We start from the raw sequence: 20,617 nt of genomic DNA on the forward strand, positions 1-20,617 counted from the left end.
ACTCTTCACCAGAACTAAGGAAAAATAGAAAAGAGGTGAAATATAAGCTGGTTTAAGGGGGGTGGGACAGATAGAACTGGATAGAGGGCCAGTGATAGGTGGAGATATCACTGGCCCTCTATCCAGCTCTACCTGTCCCACCCCACCTTAAACCAGCTTATATTTCACTGCTTTTCTATTTTTCCTTAGTTCTGGTGAAGAGTCGTACGGACTCAAAACGTTAACTGTGTTACTCTCCGCAGATGCTGTCAGACCTGCTGAGTTTTTCCAGGTATTTTTGTTTTTGTTCCAAAGGATCTATCCTTGCTCCCTTCTTGATGCAGCAATAACATGCACAAAAATGGGGTCAATCTCTACAGGTGCGTTAAGGACTTCTCCACCTCACCACCATCTCTTGTGACCCCTCCATCACAGAGGGTTTGTCAGGCTGCTTGCCTACCATCTGGTCTTGGATGAACTGCGATTTCCTCTAAACATTGGCAAGACCTAAGGCATTGCAAACCCATTACAAACCCTTCTCTGCCCCTACACTGAGGCCCATGGTACCACACAACCCCAACTATGCCACTGGCATCCATCCCCCAACTTATGCCAACATGCACACCCCAAGCCGACACCGACACACACTTACATTTGGAGTTTTCCTTGTTCAAACTCTTTCAGTGTTTTTTGTCTTTCATTGGGGGAAAGTCTGGAAGAAAATTCTGCCACTTGTATACCACCAAAGGCATGGAGTAACAGATACAACCTGCAACAGACAAGAAACAGCTCACTGTCACACCTATCATCCTGTGTAAACAGAGACAGCTCACTGTCATACCGATCATCCTGTGTAAACAGAGACCGTTCATTGTCACACCGATCATCCTGTGTAAAGAGAGACAGCTCACTGTCACACTGATCATCCTGTGTAAACAGAGACAGCTCACTGTCACACCTATCATACCGTGTAAACACAGACAGCTCACTGTCGCACCGATCATCCTGTGTAAACAGAGACAGCTCATTGTCACACCGATCATCCTGTGTAAAGAGACAGCTCACTGTCACACCGATCATCCCGTGTAAACAGAGACAGCTCACTGTCACACCTATCATCCCGTGTAAACAGAGGCAGCTCACTGTCATACCGATCATCCTGTGTAAACAGAGACAGCTCACTGTCACACCGATCATCCCGTGTAAACAGAGACAGCTCACTGTCACACCGATCATCCCGTGTAAAGAGAGACAGCTCACTGTCACACCGATCATCCTGTGTAAAGAGACAGCTCACTGTCACACCGATCATCCCGTGTAAACAGAGACAGCTCACTGTCACACCGATCATCCCATGTAAAGAGAGACAGCTCACTGTCACACCGATCATCCTGTGTAAAGAGACAGCTCACTGTCACACCGATCATCCCGTGTAAACAGAGACAGCTCACTGTCACACCGATCATCCTGTGTAAACAGAGACAGCTCACTGTCACACCGATCATCCTGTGTAAACAGAGACAGCTCACTGTCACACTGATCATCCTGTGTAAACAGAGACAGCTCACTGTCACACCGATCATCCTGTGTAAACAGAGACAGCTCACTGTCACACTATCAAAGATACCAGCAGCTAGAACAATCAACAGACTGGTTACCTGTGCGATGCCTCTCTGGAATTGGTGAAACAGAGGATACGACTGAACTTCATTCTCAGGACAAAGTAGAGGATTATCAGAGCCTTCTTGTTGAGCTGGCACGGGACATAGAACTCCTGCATGGGACAGAGAAATACATCATTTTCTTTTGGTAACATTTAAAATTTTACATCTTGTAAATTGCAAATACAAACAGGTTTGAAATACTTGCTCTCCAGCAGCTTTGGCCCATTAGTGAGTCTATTATAATTGTGGCAGAGGGAACAAAGGAGGCTTCACAGCAAAGTTCGCCACCCTTGTTAAGCAACTCAAAAAAGCTCAAAGGAAAGTCTCAATCGATCATCAGGTAGCTTATCTCCTGGGGATCATCACCAAAGCACCATCTCCCAACAGAACCCATAATTGTGCATGTTGCAAAATGTTGCTCAACTATACCTCCGAGGCCACATTCACCCCACCTGTTCCTGGATGGCTTATAACATTGATGGCTACAAAGCAAATGGGAATGAGTATGAGCTCCTGACAGGGAAGAGCTGGAAATGAAGACAGAAGAAGGGCCAACAAAGGGTCAGGGGTTTAAGTCCCACTCCATGATACTGGATAAAGGATAGCTTTAGCATGGTTGTGTCCCGAAGCTCTGAAGAGTCATATGGACTCAAAACGTTAACTCTGTTTCTCTCTCCACAGATGCTGCCAGACCTGTTGAGTTTTTCCAGCATTTTCTGTTTTTCATTTCAGATTTCCAGCATCTGCAGTATTTTGTTAAAGGATAGCTTTGGCCTGCCTGTGTTGCACCCACACCTGCTGCCCTAACTACAGCTCCCTAATTTGTTCTGTGGTACTCACTAAGGAGGGACCTCAGCTCTGCCTAGGTGTTATCTAAATGTGCAGAACTAGCCATACACTTGATGCTACTACACCCAAGTGATTGCACACTCCCAGCTGATAATAAGAAGTCACAGGTGATTGTGACATATTGAGCTCCTGATCCCTGCTGAGCCATCAGGGAGAGATGTTGAGTACAGGCCTGGTACTGCCTTCCAAGCCAATGTGCCCAGCGCCAAGGCGCTAATCACTCAGAACCAACAGGGAAGGGACATGTTATTCGCATGCCTGACACCAGATTCCAGAAGCAACTGCTCTACTTGGAACTCAGTTGTGGCAGGAAACTCCCCGGAGGACAGTGGAAACATTTTAGGGATGTCCTCAAAGCACCCCTGAAAAAGTCAAACTTTGCTGCCAACTCATGGACGTTCCTGGCTTGTGACCAACCAAAATGGGGAAGGCTCATCTGGGAAGGCACCAAACAGATTGAGAGACTTTTTCGGGAATGTGTCGAGGCGAGATTAAGACGGAGAGCGCGCAAACCTCTAAACAACCCGTCTACCCAACCCTTCAAGCACCGCCTGCCCCACATGTGGCAGAGTCTGCAGATTGTGCATTGGACTTTTCAGCCATTTCAGAACCCATTGAACCGGAGTGGAATCAAGTCATCTTTGATCCTGAGACTGCGTAAGAAGGTGGTACTACCTCTCAAATGGAGAGATATAACTGGAAACATGAGTGCCCCTCAGATAACTCCATGCAGTGTTGGAGGCTGGGGCTAGGCTCTCTGTCGTCACCCTTCTCCCCACAATCCTTGTAACTCAGCTGCAGGGGCCCTGAGCCTTCAGATCCCATGCTCTGAAATTCCCTCCCCAAATCTCTCTAACTCCCTCTCCTCCCTTAAGTCACACAAAACACACCTACTTGACCAAACTTTTGGTGACGCCCTCCTAGTATCCCTTTTTGGCCCAGCATCCTATTTTATTCTAGAGTGCACCTCAGTGAAACACTTTGGGGCAAATATGTTAAGGTGCTATTATATAAAGCTGCTGTTGTACACAGCAAGAGAGATTGCGGGGAGAGAGTGAGAGCGCATGTGTGTGAGAGAGAGAGAGAGAGAGAGAGAGAGACTGAGAGTGAGTGAGTGAGAGTGAGTGTGTGTGTGCATGCTGAGGAGGTGCTGTAGAGTGCCATTAACTGTAATATCATGTACAGCAATCTGATCACAAGCACCTTGGCTAAACTTCCAATCAGTCATGTCTGTCTCGTGCTTTGCTTAACTCTTCTGGCAGCAGTGACTCAAATTTAGTGAGTAAGGATTCCCGAGGCAGCTGTTCATTGGGTGTGGCACATCTCAAACTTTCTCATGCATCCTATAAAGCTCAGAGTAAAAGGTTCCTTTGTCAGAATTCCAATTGAAAATAGCTCAAGGCAGTCTCCCTCCCACCGCACAGGTAAGTTCCCTTGCTAACAGAAATGGGCAGGCACTACTGGTGTTACAGGTTCACCAGCATCAGTCACAGAGCTCTCAATACACAGAGAAACAGATTACAAATGGAAAATTACAAATAGATTGTGTGTCAGGCGTGGTTCAGTGGTAGTATTCTGGCCTCTGAGTCAGAAAGTAGTGGTTTCAAGTCCCTCTCCAAGGCTGACCCTCCCAGTGCAGTCTGAGGGAGTGCTGCACTTTCACAAGGTGGTGGCATGTTTAACCAAGGTTCCCCCTGCCCTCTCAGGTGGGTGTTTTGAAAAAGAGCAAGGGAGTTCTCACCAGGTGTCTCAGTCGATATTTATCCCTTAATCAACATCACTAAAACAAACTACCTGATAATTATTTCATTGCTGTTTGTGGGAGTTAACCTGTGCAGAGTTGGCAGTTGCATTTTTGCGTTCTCTATATTACAAGAATGACTACACTTCAAAAGTACTTCACTGGGAAGCCCAAAAGCTCTTTACCACCAAAGTCATGAAAGATACCATAAAAATACATGTTTGTTCTTCCTTTCTACATCAAGAAAGAGGAAATTAGTCTGAATCAGTACTCACCGTCAGCCCCTCGGGCAAAGTATACTTGTTTTCGATGGTGTCCACTGGTTCTCGGTGCTCGCTCTGGGTCACGTGTGGCTCCCGCTCCAACCGTATGTAATTGGAGGTGAAAAGCTGAGGCTGGTGCAGTCCCAACTGCTGCAGCTTCTCAGAATCTTGGGTGAGGGTGGCAGAGAACAGCAGTTTCTGCAGGGGCATCTGCAGACGGGAGTGGCTGTGGAAAGAAGTCTGAAGTTACTGACCTTGAGTACAGATACATATCTATAGCGATATGGAGTTAACAGGCAACAGTTAGAAGATGGGTGTATTAATCAGCAAATCCTCCTGTAAAAATAGATGGAGCTGGGAACACCACAGGGTCCCAGTGTAGTCGAATTATTAACATACACAAATATTGTTCCCAATTTATTTCACAGAACCAATTTTTCATTTTCAAACAATGCCAAAAAAGTAGAAAACACAAATGTAAATGTAAAAAATGTACTTTAGTCACAGTCACAATCTCTTGCCATGAATTTAAAACAGACTTAACCATGTAACTGATTATATCTATAACAAAATACCTTTGCCTATAGAAGATGTCATGGTGAAAGGTTCCCCTCACCTCTGATCCAGAAATAGTCTTTAAAATCTGACAACTACCATTTTACTTTGGCTGTTGTCAAAGCTAATTGTTCAGTATTATAATTGAACAAGCAAAAAAATCTGAAAATTAAAATTTTACAGCATCTACCACGACTCAATGACAGCACTCTCGTCTCTGAATCGGTTCAAATCCCACTGCAGAAGCTTAAGCACAAATCTAGACCGACATTCCTTGTCTGCATTGGTGTCTGCACTGGAGGGCTGCTTTGAGCTGCATTAGAGTGCTTCAGTTGGAATTCGGTGACAGAGAGATTTTTAAAGGTTAATTTCTATCTAAAGTCTAATCTTTCTTTAATTTAGCAACTAACTAAAAGTTGCTCTTTGGGTTGGGAGAAGGTAAATTTTAGTCCAGCTTTAAAACAGGGGTTACACAGGCTCTGTTTGCAGCTGCAGCTAGTAAAATAGTTAACTGGCTTAAACAAGTTTTCAGAAGCTAGATTTAGACAGCATAAAAGCAAGCCATCTACATGCTGCTTTTGTCTGCCCTGGAATGCTGCTTTGGGCTGCATTAGAGTGCTTCAGTTGGAATTTGGTGAGTGAGGGAGTTCGCTGAAGCGGGAAGGTGATCCTTTTATTTTCTACCTTTCCTCAGTAAGAGCTGAGCAGCCTTGGTAAATAGGACCTGATAAGTAGTTCTTCTGTCCTTAATACTCTCTAAACAAGAGGAAGTGAAAGTAAAGGGAGTAATTTAAGGGTAAGTCATGGCAGGGCAGCTCAGCCAAGTGGAATGCTCCTCCTGTATGATGTGGGAAGTCAGGGACACTTCCAGTGTCCGGGGTGACCATGTGTGCAGGAAGTGTCTCCGGCTGCAGCTATTCGAAATCCATGTTTCAGAGCAGGAGCTGTGCTTGAAATCACTGTGGAGCATCCGCAAGGATGAGATCTTTATGGATAGCACATGCAGTGAGATGGTCACACCACAGGACCACAGGTAAAGAGTGCACAGTCAGAAAGGGAATGGGTGACCGCCAGACAGAGTAAAAGCACTAGACAGGTAGTACAGGAGTCCCCTGGGTCCATCTCCCTCTCCAACAGTATACTGCTGGGGGAGATGGTTTCTCAGGAAGATGGTTTCTCAGGGGAATGCAAGAAGAGCCAAGCCCGTAGTAGCACGAGTGGCTCAGCTGCACAGAGGAGGGAAAAAATGAGTAGGAGAGGTATAGTGATAGGGGATTCTATTCTAAGGGGAACAGATAGACATTTCCGTGGCCACAGACATGACACCAGGATAGTATGTTGCCTCCCTGGTGCCAGGGTCAAGGATGTCACTGAGCAGCTACAGGACATTCTGAAGGGGGAGGGCGAACAGCCAGATGTTGTGGTCGATATCAGTATCAACAACATAGGTAAAAAGAGGGATGAGGTCCTGAAAGCAGAATATAGAGAACAAGGAAATAAATTAAAAAGCAGGACCTCAAAAGGTAGTAATTCCAGGATTACTCCCAGTGCCACGTGCTAGCAAGATCAGGAATAGGAGAATAGACCAAATGAATGTGTGGCTGGAGAAATGGTGTAGGAGGGAGGGATTTAGATTCCTGAGGAATTAGGACAGATTCTGTGCAAGATGGAACCTGTACAAGCTGGACAGGTTGCACCACAGCAGGGCAGGGACCAATATCCCCTTGGGGGTATTTGCTAGTACCGTAGGGGAGAGTTTAAACTAGATTGGCAGGGGGATGGGAACCTGAGCGGGGTGACACAAGAGGGGGAAACAAAGATAGGAAAGACAGACAGAAAAGTAGAAAGCAGAAGTGGAAGCAGAGGAAACAAGGGCTAGCAGCAAAAAGGGCCATAGTACAAAAAAAATGTGTAAAAATGTTAAAAAGACAAGTCTAAAGGCACTGTTTCTGAATGCACAAAGCATTCATAATAAGGTTGACGAATTAACAGCGCAAATAGATGTAAACAGGTACAATATGATTATGATTATGAGATATGGCTGCAGGGTGACCAAGGGTGGGAACTGAATATCCAAGGGTACTCAATATTGATGACAGACAGGCAAAAACAAAAAGGAGGTGGAGTGGCATTGTTAGTTATGGATAAAATCAGTGCGATAGTGAGAGAGGATATTAGCTCAGAAAATCTAGATGTAGAATCAGTCTGGGTGGAGCTAAGAAGAAACAAGGGGTGGAAAACATTAGTTCGAGTTGTCTTTAGGCCTCCAAACAGTAGTGATAAAGATGGGGATGGCATTAAACAGGAAATTAGAGATGCATGTAACAAGGGTGCTACAGTAATCATGAGTGACTTTAACCTACAAACAGACTGGGCAAACCAAATTAGCAATAATACTGCTAATAATATTAGCAATAATATTATGGCGGCTGAATTCCTGGAGTGTATACGAGATGGTTTTTTAGACCAGTAAGTCGAGGAACTGACTAGGGAACAGGCTATCCTAGATTTGGTTTTGTGCACTGAGAAGGAGCTAATCAATAATCTTGTTGTGCAGGGTCCTTTAGGGAACAGTGACCATAACATGATAGAATTCTTCCTTAGGATGGAAAGTAAAGTAGTCCAATCTGAAACTAGGGTCCTAAATCTTAAAGGAAACTATGAAGGTATGAGGCGTGAGTTGGCTAAGATAGATTGGGGAACTTATTAAAAGGCATGACAGTGGACAGACAATGGCTAATATTTAAGAAATGAATGAATGCATTGCAACAGTTATATATTCCTTTCTGGTGCAAAAACACAACAGGAAAAGCGGCCCAGCCATGGCTAACAAAAGAAATTATGGATAGTATTAGATCCAAAGAGGAGTCATATAAAGTTGCTAGAAAAAGTAGCAAGCCTGAGGATTGGGAGCAGTTTAGAATTCAGCAAAGGAGGACCAAAAGATTGATTAAGAGGGGAAAAACAGAGTACGAGTAAACTTGCAAGGAACATTAAAGTGGACTGTAAAAGCTTCTAAAAGTATATAAAAAGAAAAAGATTGGTGAAGACAAATGTAAGGTCCCTTACAGGCTGAAACAGGAGAATTTATAATAGAAAACGAGGAAATGGCAGAGCAATTAAACAACTACTTTAGTTCTGTCTTCATGAAGGAAGACACAAATAACTTCCCAGAAATACTAGGGAACCAAGGGTCTAGTGGGAAGGAGGAATGGAAAGAAATTAGTATTACTAAAACAATAGTGCTGGAGAAATTAATGGGACTGAAAACCGATAAATGCCCAGGGCCCGATACTCTACATGTGTTGGTTGTCATCTTCCAAAATTCTGTAGATTCTGGAACAGTCCCAACAGATTGGAAGGTGGCAAATGTAATCCCACTATTTAAAAAAGGAGGAAGGGAGAAAACAGAGAATTATAGACCGGTTAGCCTGACATCAGTAGTAGGGAAAATGCTAAAGTCCATTATAAAGGATGTGATAACAGGACACTTGGAAAATATCAATGGGATTAAACAAAGTCAACATAGATTTATGAAAGGGAAATCATGTTCCACAAACCTAGTAGAGTTTTTTTTGAGGAAGTAACTAGTAGAATAGATAAAAGACCACCAGTGGACGTGGTGTATTTGTATTTTCAGAAAGCTTTTGACAAGGTCCCACATAAGAGGTTAGTGTGTAAAATTAAAGCACATGGGATTGTGGGTAATATATTGGCATGGATTGAGAATTGGTTAGCAGACAGGAAACAGAATGTAGGAATAAATGGATTTTTTCAGAGTGGCAGGTGGTGACAAGTGGGGTACTGCAGGGATCAGTGCTTGGGCCCCACCTATGCACAATATATATCAATGATTTGCATGAGGGGACAAAATGTAATATTTCCAAGTTTGCTGACAACACAAAACTTGGTGGGAATGAGTGATGAGGAGGGTATTAAGAGGTTTCAAGGTGATTTAGACAGGTTGAATGAGTGGGCAAATACATGGCAGATGCAGTATAACGTGGATAAGTGTGAAGTTATCCACTTCGGTAGGAAAAACAGAAAGGCAGAGTATTATTTAAATGGTGATTGATTGGGAAATGTTGATGTACAAAGGGACCTGGGTGTCCTTGTACACCAAGCACGGAAAGCAAACATGCAGGTGCAGCAAGCAGTTAAGAAGGCAAATGGTACGTTGGCCTTCATTGCGAGAGGACTTGAGTACAGGAGCAAGGATGTCTTACTGCAGCTGTACAGGACCTTGGTGAGACCACACCTGGGGTACTGTGTGCAGCTTTGGTCTTCTTACCCAAGAAAGGATATACTTGACATAAAGGCAGCACAACAAAGGTTCACCAGACTGATTCCTGGGATGGCAGGATTGTTGTATGAGGAGAGATTGGGCTGACTAGGCCTGTATTCATTGGAGTTTAGAAGAATGAGAGGGGATCTCATTGAAACATAAAATTCTGGCAAGAATGAACAGACTGGATGCAGGGGTGATATTTCTTCTGGCTAGGGATGGGGTCTAGAACAAGGGGTCAGTCTCAGGATACAGGGTAGACTATTTAGGACTGAGATAAGGAGAAACTTTTTCACTCAGATGGTGGTGAACCTACGGAATTCTCTACCACAGGATGCTGTGGAGGCCAAGTCACTGAATATATTTAAGGAGGAAATAGATTTCTGGACTCTAAAGACGTCAAGGGGTATGGGGCGAGCACAGGCGTAGGCGTTGTGATAGAGGATCAGCCATGATCATATTGAATGGTGGAACAGACTCGAAGAGCTGAATGACCTACTCCTGATCCTTGTTTCTATGTTTCACTCCCAGTGGAGTACTGAGGGAGCCTTTTGAATGAGACATTAAGCCAAGGCCCTGTCTGCCCTCAAGCCAGGAATGAAAGGTTTTTGTAAACCCTGCCCCTCCTCACAGCTGTGACTATTAGAAAGATATAGTAATAGTATTTCATACTGTGCCAATTAATTCATCCAAAAGCAGCTGGAGAAATATTTGATAAAGATTGAAAGTGCAAACAGAGATGATTAAATAACACAGGGAACATGCTGAGACAAAAAGAAAAATCAATCAATCTAGGCAAGGTGTTGGTTGGGTATTTCCTGGTTGCAGGGAGGGAGAAGCTCTGTAGAATGATGTTCCCTCAATGTAAGTAAATTGGGTAGAGCCCATGATAGGATAGGTTACATAGACTGTGGAAGGACCAAATGGCCGTTAATCCTTGAACTTCTGTTATTTTGTAGCCTCTGCAGGTGACAATTTCACTTCATTCCCCTGGCAGAGAACCGGAGGGGATGGGTTGGGTGGGGTATTTCCCCTGGCATGGGGGGGGGGGAGGCCGGGGGGGGGGGGGAAGGAGTTGGTGGAAGCAGGGGTATTTCCCCTGGCAGAGAGGTATTGGGCAACATAACTTTCCAAACTCCCAGCTGAACTGCATCTATCCCATTGACTATACTGTCCCCTATCACCACCATGCTCCTTTTCACTTCTCTCACGTGAATGGCTTCCCATACCATGGTGCTGTGGTCAGTTTGCCCATCCATCCTGCAACCCTTGATCTTATTCACATGGGTAACAAGTTCCTCATATATGATTATCAAAATCAAGGGCTGAGGCTACTCCATCCACCACAAAGTATCCCACTTGATTGGTATCCCATTCACAAACATTCACTCCCTCCAGTGGCAGCAGTGTGTACCATCTACAAGATGTACTGCAGGAACTCACCAAGGCTCCTTAGACAGCACCTTCCAAACTCACAACCACTACCATCCAGGACAAGGGCAGCAGGTACGTGGGAACATCACCACCAAGTTCCTCTCCAAGCCACTCACCATCCTGAATTGGAAATACATCACCATTCTGTCACTGGGTCAGAATCCGGGAACTCCCTCCCTTACGGCACTGTGGGTGCACCTACATCACAGTGACTGCAGCAGTTCAAGAAGGCAGCTCACCGCCACCGTCTCAATAGCAATTAGGGATGGGCAATAAATGCTGGCCTAGCCAGTGACGCCCACATCCCGTGAATGAATTTAAAAAATCACGACATGCTGGATCCCTGTCCCACCTGAATTGTAGTAACAATCTCCTGTCCCTTAGCACTGACCAACTCTAAAGTTCTAGTAACCCACAGGCATGACTGTCTCCAGGAACAAAGTTCAGCTAACTCTTCCCCCTCTCTGGTGCCCAGCAATGTCAGCTAGCTTGTGCTCTACTGCAACAACTCTGAGCTCAAGTTCTTCAAGCTGCAAACACTTAGTGCAGATATGGTTGTCTGGGTCTCCACAAACTCCTGTATCCTGCAGATGCATTATACCACCTATCAAAACGTACTTATTTATTTGATTAGTTACTTATTAATTTGACTCAATTATTTGAGTTTTATTAACTGGTTTATCTAGTTTAAGTTATTAGTTTAGTAAAATAATAGTAAGCTACAGGTTCCCAGCTCAGACACCAAAAAACAAACTGTAAAACTCTTAATACTCACCAACCAGTTCAGAAGTTTTCTGAGTTTTTCTCATCCGGAACTAGAAAAATTAATCAATTTTGATTCCAATTTCCACCCCTCTTTTACCTTCACATGGTCCATCTCTAATATTTCCTTTCACTTCCTTGACTTCTCTGTCTCCATTTCTGGAGATAGATTGTCTACTAATATTTATTACAAGCCTGCTGACTCCCACAGCTACCTTGACTAATGTCCTCACACCCTGCTTCCTGTAAGGATGCGATTTCATTTTCCTAGTTTCTCCATCTCTCTTGCATCTGTTCCGATGATGCTACCTTCCATAGCAAAGCTTCTGACATGTCTTCCTTTTTCAACTGAGGATTTCCCCCCATTATGGTTGACAGTCTTTTGGAGGAAGATTTCCAGATTTCTACTATCCTTTGTGAAGAAGTTCTTCTTGATCCCCCACTGAATGAGCTAGCCCTAATCTTAAGATTGTGCCCTTTCCTACTGAACTCTGACCTCACCAAAGTGACTTCACTTGCAGCTTCTCAAGAAGCCAGGCAGATCAACCAGTGAGAGAGTACTCCCTGCTGTGGCAAATTACCATCACCGGACATTAACCGGGCTCTGTGCAACCGTCAATCTGGTATTTGACAAAGCGCTTCTTCCTCTTTGTATTGGCAGCTCTAGCCCCAAGGACACCCAGTCCCTTACCTTGCAGCCGTGCAGGTTCCTGGCTCTATTCTCTGGAACAACATGCTTGGAGCTGGACATTCATCCACTTGGTATACTGCCTTCACGACGTGGTTCAGCCAATCCTGGTGCATACTGTCAAGCATTCGATCCGCCTCATCAATTATCTACAACACAGTTGCACACCGGGTTATCAACATATCAACATTTAGGCCTGTGACTTTGACAAATGCTTTTTAACAAGGGGTGTGAAAAGTTTTGCACCATTCCCCAGAACAGGAACAAGCATTGTTGCTATCCAGTGTCGAGTATATATCAAGAGATCAGGTGAGGAGCTCAACTGGGATGCTTATCACAGTTTAATATCCCGCCAATACTCGCCTCCTTAGCTTACATGGAGTAGCTGCTTGGAGGAGGCAGTGGAGGGTGGCCAGCACTTTTGAACCAATTGGAATCATTAGTTAGGAGGAAGAAAGCTACAATTACTGAGAGAATTATCCACTATCTTTGGTCAAGGTGGTTGAAACCTTACCAGGTATCGGAGATGCTGCAGATTGAATCCTTCTGTTTTGGAAATGTGGTCAACTAGACGTCCTGGAGTTGCAACCACGATGTCTGCCAAGCTGCGGTAGCCAGTAACCCTGCAGCCAATGAAAGGAGGAAAACTGGCTCATTATCACAGGCAGTAAGGAATCTAGGCTCATCAAATACAGCCCTGCAACTACAATCAGGGGTATTAGTGCACTTACATCAAGAAACAGGGTTTATGCAGGTAATTAAAAACTAACATTACTAGTGAAGCAGCAGGGCAGGTTGAGGTGCCAGCTTTCTTTACCCCTGTTCAGGTAGTGTTAATGTTCCCAGCTTAGCTGTTTTAACTCTTCACTGGAGAGATAATCTGCAAATGGCTCATCTCCCTGTACTGCACTATCACTTTCAGAGTTATACAAAGGATCTATCCTTAGCTGCCTTGCCTTTCTCAACTACATTCTGTCTCTTGGCAACATCATCCAATGGCATGCCATCAGTTTCTACATGTACCCTAATGCCACTTAGCTCTACCTCTTCTACATCTCTTGACCTCTCCATTGCCTCCATTCAGTCAGACTGTTTACCCAACATTGAGTTTTGGATGAGCTGCAATTTCCTCCAACTAAACATTGTGAAAACCAAAGTCATTGTCTTTGGTCCACGTCACAAGTCTGTACCCTGCACACCACTCCTGGTCAGTGTCTCATGCTGATAGCCTTTTTTAAATTCGTTCATGGGATGTGGGCATTGCTGGCTAGGCCAGCATTTATTGCCCATCCCTAATTGCCCTTGAGATGGTGGTGGTGCGCTGCATTCTTGAACAGCTGCAGTCCAAGTGGTATATGTGCATCCACAGTGCTGTTAGGGAGACAGTTCCAGGATTTTGACCCAGTGTCAGTGAAGGAACCCAGAGCTGAAATTCCAAGCCCATATACTCTCCATCACACTGACTGCCTACTTTCCCCTTCCTAACATCACCCACCTCTACCCAACTCAGCCCATCTGCTGGAGGAAACCTTTATCCCTGCCTTTGTCACCTTCAGGTTCAACTATTGCAATGTTCCCTTGGTCAGCCTCCCATTCTCTACTCTCTGCAAGCTTCAACTTATCCAAATCTCTGCAGCCATGTCCTATATCAAGACGTGTTCATCTGCCCTTGCTGACCTACCTGTGTTCCTCCGATTCAAGCCTCGTGTATCCCCCTCTTTGCCCCACCATTCCATCAGTCACCTCAGCCCTATGCTCTGGGTTTCCCTCCCTAAATCGTTCCTCTTCTCCACCTCCATCTACTCTGAGACCTTTCTTAATACCCACCTCTTTAATGACGTGTTCATCCCTCCTAATATGGCTTGGCGTCCTTTGTTTCTACCTTGTGCATCTGTGAAATGCCTTGGGGTGTTTTTCTACATTAAAATGCTACATAAATGCAAGGTGGTGTTCTACTTCACTTCCCCCATCCAAACAATCTTCTATGGGAGCTGATTTTTATCAAATTGCAGCATCTGTGGAAATGTCAGTCAAATTGATATTTTCTGTTTATGGTGATGACTAAACTTAAGCATTGCTATTGAAAGCTGTCAAGAAAAGGAAATCTTACAGGATAATACTACCGTCTGATGTCAGATACTCACAGATATCCAGCATTTTTTGATTTAAAAGTTTAAGCTATTCCAAACTTTCCATCTGCTTTTGTTTAACTGCGAATTTATCCTTCATATCAATTTAGTTTAATCCTAAGCATCAGCTTCGCTCAGTGGTAGCTTTCTCACCAGAAGGCTGTGGGTTCAAGTATATAATCTAGGTCGGCGAACCAGTGTAGTACTGATGGAGCACTACATCGTGGGAGGTGAAATCCTGTTCCAGTGAATTTTAAAGACCAAAAGGCAGGCGCTATTTGAAAGTCACCTGGTAACCATTCCTCCCTCAGCCACCATCACCAAAAACTGATCACCATCACACAACTGTTTGTGGAACCTTGCTCTGTGCAAAATGCTGCTGTGTTGACCTATATACTACACTTTGAAGTGATTTGAAGTGTGTAAAGTTTAGAATCTCCTGCAGGTAAGGTAAAGTGCAAGGTAAAACAACTCTTTTGTTTCTCTTCCTTTGTTAAAATATTTACTGCAATCTGATTATGATTTTGCTGCTGTGTCTTACGGGTTAGACCCCAGCACCACTATTTTCCTTGGTTTCAAAGATGCTGAGCAAGCGAATTAGAGAGTGGCAGGTGCCCCTCCACCACACGGATGCCCTGATCACGTCACTGAATGGGGACAGGGGCAGGTAATGCAAACCCACTCCCCAACAGCTCCTCATGCCAAGTTTGAGAGCAGCACTGGCTGAGCTGATGATCATCCTTGACCATGAATGGCGTGTGGGTTGAAGTGATCAATGAAGATGAAACAGAGGAGTTTAGTTCACTATACAAAAAAACAAGAGTCTCAAGCATCATCTAAATTTCTCTCTATTGTTATAAACCAGCCGCCCTCACCCACATTAACCTCTCACACACAGGACTATGCAGCTGTCCGACTTAAGAACCCCTGGGAGGCACAAACTTGAGCTCAGGTGCAGAAGAGGGAATGAATTAGATTTAACTACTTCGCAGATTTAACTACTTAACTAGTCACTCTGCTGGGGGAGGCATCTGAGACTAATAGTCACAGAAACTTCAAAAGGGAGCTTAGGTTTTAGGCCAGTGCTTCTCAAACATTTCCCTGATGTGTGACCCCATTTTAATGCCTCAGACTTCATGTGACCCCAGTGAAAACTGGGGGTGGGGGGAGAAGGGTTGGATTGTTGCTGGGTGGAGGTGGGATGGGGGGGTGTTGAGCGGGGAATGGGGCGGGCGGGGAAAGAGAGTTGTTAACGGTAGGGGGTGAGCAGTTGACCATAGGGGGGGTGTGGGGAGTGTAAAACTGGATTTGCCCTGAAAAAAGTGAAGACCCACCTTTTTACAGGCTGTGGTTGAAGCTGCAATCAGGCCTCAGAACAGCCACCCCCACCAATAGTCAAAAAAAAACAAACATCGAAAGGGGCTTAAAACAAAAAACTACTGCGGATGCTGGAAATCCAAAACAAAAACAGAATTACCTGGAAAAACTCAGCAGGTCTGGGCAGCATCGGCGGAGAAGAAAAGAGTCGATATTTCGAGTCCTCATGACCCTTCAGCAGAACTGAGTGAAGTTAGGAGAGGGGTGAAATATAAAAACAAAAAACTAAAAGCTACTGCGGATGCTGGAAATCCAAAACAAAAACAGAATTACCTGGAAAAACTCAGCAGGTCTGGGCAGCATCGGCGGAGAAGAAAAGAGTCGATATTTCGAGTCCTCATGACCCTTCAGCAGAACTGAGTGAAGTTAGGAGAGGGGTGAAATATAAAAACAAAAAACTAAAAGCTACTGCGGATGCTGGAAATCCAAAACAAAAACAGAATTACCTGGAAAAACTCAGCAGGTCTGGCAGCATCGGTGGAGAAGAAATCAGTTAACGTTTCGGGTCTTCATGACCCTTCGGCAGAACTGAAGCATAGTTAGGAGAAAGGTGAAATATAAGCTGGTTTAAGGTGTGGGGGCGGGGGGAGAGAGAAGTTGAGGGTGTGGTGATTGTGGAGATAAGCAAGCAGTGATAGGAGCAGATAATCAAAAGATGTCACAGACAAAAGGATCAAAGAGGTGTTGAAGGTGATGATATTGTCTAAGAAAAGTGCTAATTAAGAATGGAAGACAGGACACTCAAGGTACAGCTCTAGTGGGGGTGGGGTGGAAAGACTAACAAAGTTTTAGTTTTAGATTTAAAAATAATGGAAATAGGTGGGAAAAGAAGAATCTATATAAACTATTGAAAAAAAAGGGAGGGGGAGAAACGGGGTGGGGATGGGGGGAGGGGGAGTTTAAGATCTAAGTTGGTTTAAGGTCGGGGGTGGGGGGGGGTATGGTGAAGAAGTTTGGGGGGGGTGGTTGTAGGGACAAGCAAGCAGTGATAGGAGCAGATAATCAAAAGATGTTACAGACAAAGGAACAGGGAGGTGCTAAAGGTGGTGATATTATCTAAACGAATGTGCTAATTAAGAATGGATGGCAGGACACTCAAAGTACAGCTCTAGTGGGGGTGGGGTGGAAAGACTGACATTGAAAGGGGCTTCGCAGCTGTCAAAACTCAATCCACAGCCGTCATTGCTGCCTCGGATCTCATGACCCCAAAATCTTGTCCCGCAAACCCACTGGGGCTCACAACCCAAAGTTTGGGAAGCCCCATTTTAGGTTAAAAATGATTGAGGGAAGAGTGCAGAATGCTATTTTCTTTTAACTTTGGAACTGACCAGATGTAGGGAAATGGTCTTTTCTGATTTTGTATGTTTCAATGATGTGGATCAGTTACACTGCTCCAGTTATATTACAATTGCAAAATCCAGAACTCAAATCTATTACTTTTTTAAAAAAGTTAGGATTACTTACGTATGCTCAACAAGAGAGGTCTGCTCCACAGCAAATGGTTTCTGTCCAGCAACAATCACTACTTTCAGACCCATGCCTTCAACATAACTACTGAAAATCTTACATACCTGAGGGAAATAATAATCCTTTAAATAAAGGGTAGTGCATTATCTGAGTTATTCAAATCAATCTGTCAATATAGAGCTATGTTTCTGGAAGAGGCTTTCAGCATAGTGTGAGCTGCAAGTTAGGATGGGTGCAGATAAGGAATAAGGCAGACCCACGACAAGGGGTCTGAGCCCACTGCTCACAGCATTTCCTTTCTACATTAGCTTGTGACAACAGACTGGTGCACCTGGCATTGCTGGGACAAATGGATGACAGCCAACAGGTAGAGCCACTCTCAGCCTATACAGATATGTTTTCCACCTTGGGCATGCTATTAGACAGATAAAAGGCTTGGCAAAAGGACAGGCAAGTTTCCTAATATAGAAAAGGCAACAACTCCCTAAAAGGTGCACATTTGTGGAGACTCTTCGTGTAGTTTCCCGATGTTTGGGTTCACAGAGTGGATCGACAGACTGCTCATGCATGCCTCCTGGTGGTTTGTTTGCAGAGCGGAACTGACAAAAGTTTGACAGCGGCACTGTAGACTGCAACTCTTGTTCAGTTTTTTGAACCTCCCTCATCATGGAGTGAGGCAAAGTTCATTGGGAACAGGAGGTATTAATATTTACAGAGTGGCCTTTTTTTAAAAATTGAACGCAACCCCCCCCCCCGCCCCCCAGCCCCTCCACCAGCATTCTGTTCTCTTACATGTTTCTGAGTCACTAATGGCTTTGAGGTCTCCAGCAGTGTTGGTCTGAGCTGCATGGTCCAGTGGTATTCAAGAATGAACTAGGTTAACTCTCCCTCACTGTGAATCTCTGCTCAGGCCTTTCCACAGTGACAAGGCCGAGCTGGGGAACTCAAACCTAAGGCTTCTCCGCTGCATGCTGTGGATCATCAGGATATCAACTGCCACCCCCCACCCCCACTGTGGTCCCCAACAAATGGGCCAAAAAGCAGTCACAACAAGACAGAAGCCACTCCTTCCCTTTACCTGCTGTGCCAGTTCCTTGGTCGGCAGCACAACCAGGGCTCGAATTCTGCATACCACACGGTCCATCAGCGCCTGTAAATGAAGCCAGGATTTACTCAGGATGCATGGGGCAAACGAGCATCGAAAAACATTTATATGGAGCTTTTCAAGACTTCAGGTCATCCCAAAGCCAATGAGGTACTTTTGAAGACTAATCACTGCTGTAACTTAGAAAACATGGCAGTCAATTTGTGCCCAGGAACCTCCCACAGGCTGCATTGCGATAATAGCCAGCTTACCCATTTTTAATAATTTTGATTGAGGGGTAAATATAGGGCAGGACACTGGGGAGAACACCCCTGATTTTCTGTGAAATAGTGCCATGGAATCTTTTGCATCCACCTGAGCTGACAGGTGCAGTCTCGATTAACTGCCTCAGCACTGTGCTGGAGTGTCAGCCTGGATTATGTGCTCAAATCTCTGCAGTGGGAACTGATCCCATAATCTTCTGGCTCAGAGGCAAAAGCACTAGCAACTGAACCACCTTTAATGTCTTCTGCTCAGGCCCAGCAATGCCTTCAAGAATAGGGCACACACACTTTTCAGTCAGCGAGCAGCATTGGGGTGGTGACATCAAGAAAATATAATCTGTGATACAGCAATCAGCTGCCAACTGATTACACTCAATCTGCTACACTCCATTTATTACAATACCCACCTTCAGCCAGCTAACCTCCAGAAAAACACATCACAGAGCAAATTTTCAGCCCATCATCCCTTCCATAGACCATGGATAAATTGTGCCATTGAGCAGCCTGCCTAATTTAACTAATCTCCTGAGAGGGAAAAAAAAACACAGGATTACCTGCCAAGAGAAACTCTATAAATATAAGTGAAGAGGATACTCAATAAAGCACATACCTCCACCACTGTGTTAACTCAACATTGATAAAAATATGTAACTCTTCCTTCAGGTTTTTCCTTGCCAGGCTACAAAGTTGCAAACTACAAAGCTGAAAAATAAATCTTTTTATTAAGAGCTTCCATCTCACTGAGGAAGTTTCAAGACAATCCACATCCAACAACCTGCTCTGAAAACTCTGTTCACATTTTGACAGCTGTGACAAATTCCACCAGAGCAGCTGAGACAATCCACAATGTTCTAAATCAATCAATAACATTCTAAATCAAACAACCCACAACATTCTGTAAAAAAAGTCAATTTGGGTTATTGCCCAATGTTGACAGATCCTTTAAGAAAAATTCCAGGATCCAGATTTCCACCTCTGCCAAAAACTAATCAGTTCTTCCTTGGGCCACACCCTTGTACCAAGTTTTGTTGAAATCTCTCCATTATTATTCGAGATTATATAGTTTACAAACAGATTAAATCAGGAGTCCACCTTCACTGGCGGAAATAAGAAAAGCAGAAAATGCTGGAAGTACTCAGCAGGGCAGGCAGTAACGGCAGAGAAAGAAGCAGAGTTAATGTTTCAGATCAATGAACTGGGAAAAGTTATAAATGTAAAACTGTGGTTTCAAGCAGTTGAAATGGGGGTGGTAAAAGAACAAAAGGGGAAAATCTGTGACAGGGGCAGAAGATGGGAGATATTAAAATAACAAGAGAGCTGGTTGTTCAGAGCTAAAGGAGATGGTAATGGGACAAGTGAAGGAACAAAAGATGTGTCCAGAGGCGGTGTGCTATAATGAACAGCTGCCATCAAAAACAAAAAAATAGGGGATAAACAAGATTAAGACCGAAACATTCAAAGAGGAGGAAACAAAATAGGGGCAAAGATTACGTCTGAAATTGTTAAACTCAATGTTAAGTCCGAAAGGCTGCAAAGTGCCAAATCTAGAGATGATGTGCTGTTCCTTGCGCTTGCGCTGAGCTTCACTGGAACATTGCAGCATGCCGAGGACAAAGAGGTCAGCATGAGAGCAAGATGGAGAATTAAAATGACAGGTCACCGGAAGCTCAGGGTCAAGCTTGTGGGTTGAACAGAGATGTTACGCAAAGTGGTCACCCAATCTACATTTGATCTCCCCGAAAGCAGAGTGCATTGTGAGCAGTGAATATGGTATAATAAATTGTTTCATTTGGAAGGATTGTTTAGGACCTTGGGTGATGAGGAGAAAGGAAGTAAAAGGGCTTGCATGGGAAGGGGAGGGGGTATTGCAGGTGATTGAAAAGTGGTCCCAGGTATCACAGAGAAACAATCCCTCCCTAATGCTGAAAGGGAAGGGGAGGATGTGTTTGGTGGTGGCATCATACCAGAAGTGGCAGAAATGGCAGAAGATGATCTATCGAATATGGGGTCTGGTGGGGTGAAAGGTAACCAGGGTAACCTTATGGTTCTGGGAGGG

The 20,617-nt window shown here is 44.4% G+C and overlaps 1 protein-coding gene across 2 annotated transcripts in view; it reads right to left on the reverse strand.

Annotated features, from left to right (window-relative positions):
- The window catches only part of ddx51 (DEAD (Asp-Glu-Ala-Asp) box polypeptide 51), a 39,470-nt gene that overhangs the window by 7,898 nt on the left and 10,955 nt on the right, over positions 1 to 20,617 (reverse strand). For both annotated transcript variants that reach the window (XM_078553833.1, XM_078553832.1), the window contains exons 6-12: positions 18,272 to 18,343; positions 17,191 to 17,297; positions 12,735 to 12,843; positions 12,224 to 12,369; positions 4,509 to 4,722; positions 1,638 to 1,753; positions 632 to 748 (exon numbers count right to left, since the gene is read on the reverse strand). In XM_078553833.1, the coding sequence (XP_078409959.1) occupies positions 632 to 748; positions 1,638 to 1,753; positions 4,509 to 4,722; positions 12,224 to 12,369; positions 12,735 to 12,843; positions 17,191 to 17,297; positions 18,272 to 18,343 (881 nt within the window). The remainder of the gene's footprint in view (positions 1 to 631; positions 749 to 1,637; positions 1,754 to 4,508; positions 4,723 to 12,223; positions 12,370 to 12,734; positions 12,844 to 17,190; positions 17,298 to 18,271; positions 18,344 to 20,617) is intronic.

This window comes from Cetorhinus maximus, chromosome 12 (genome assembly GCF_964194155.1).
Source record: "Cetorhinus maximus chromosome 12, sCetMax3.hap1.1, whole genome shotgun sequence".
NCBI lineage: Eukaryota > Metazoa > Chordata > Chondrichthyes > Lamniformes > Cetorhinidae > Cetorhinus > Cetorhinus maximus.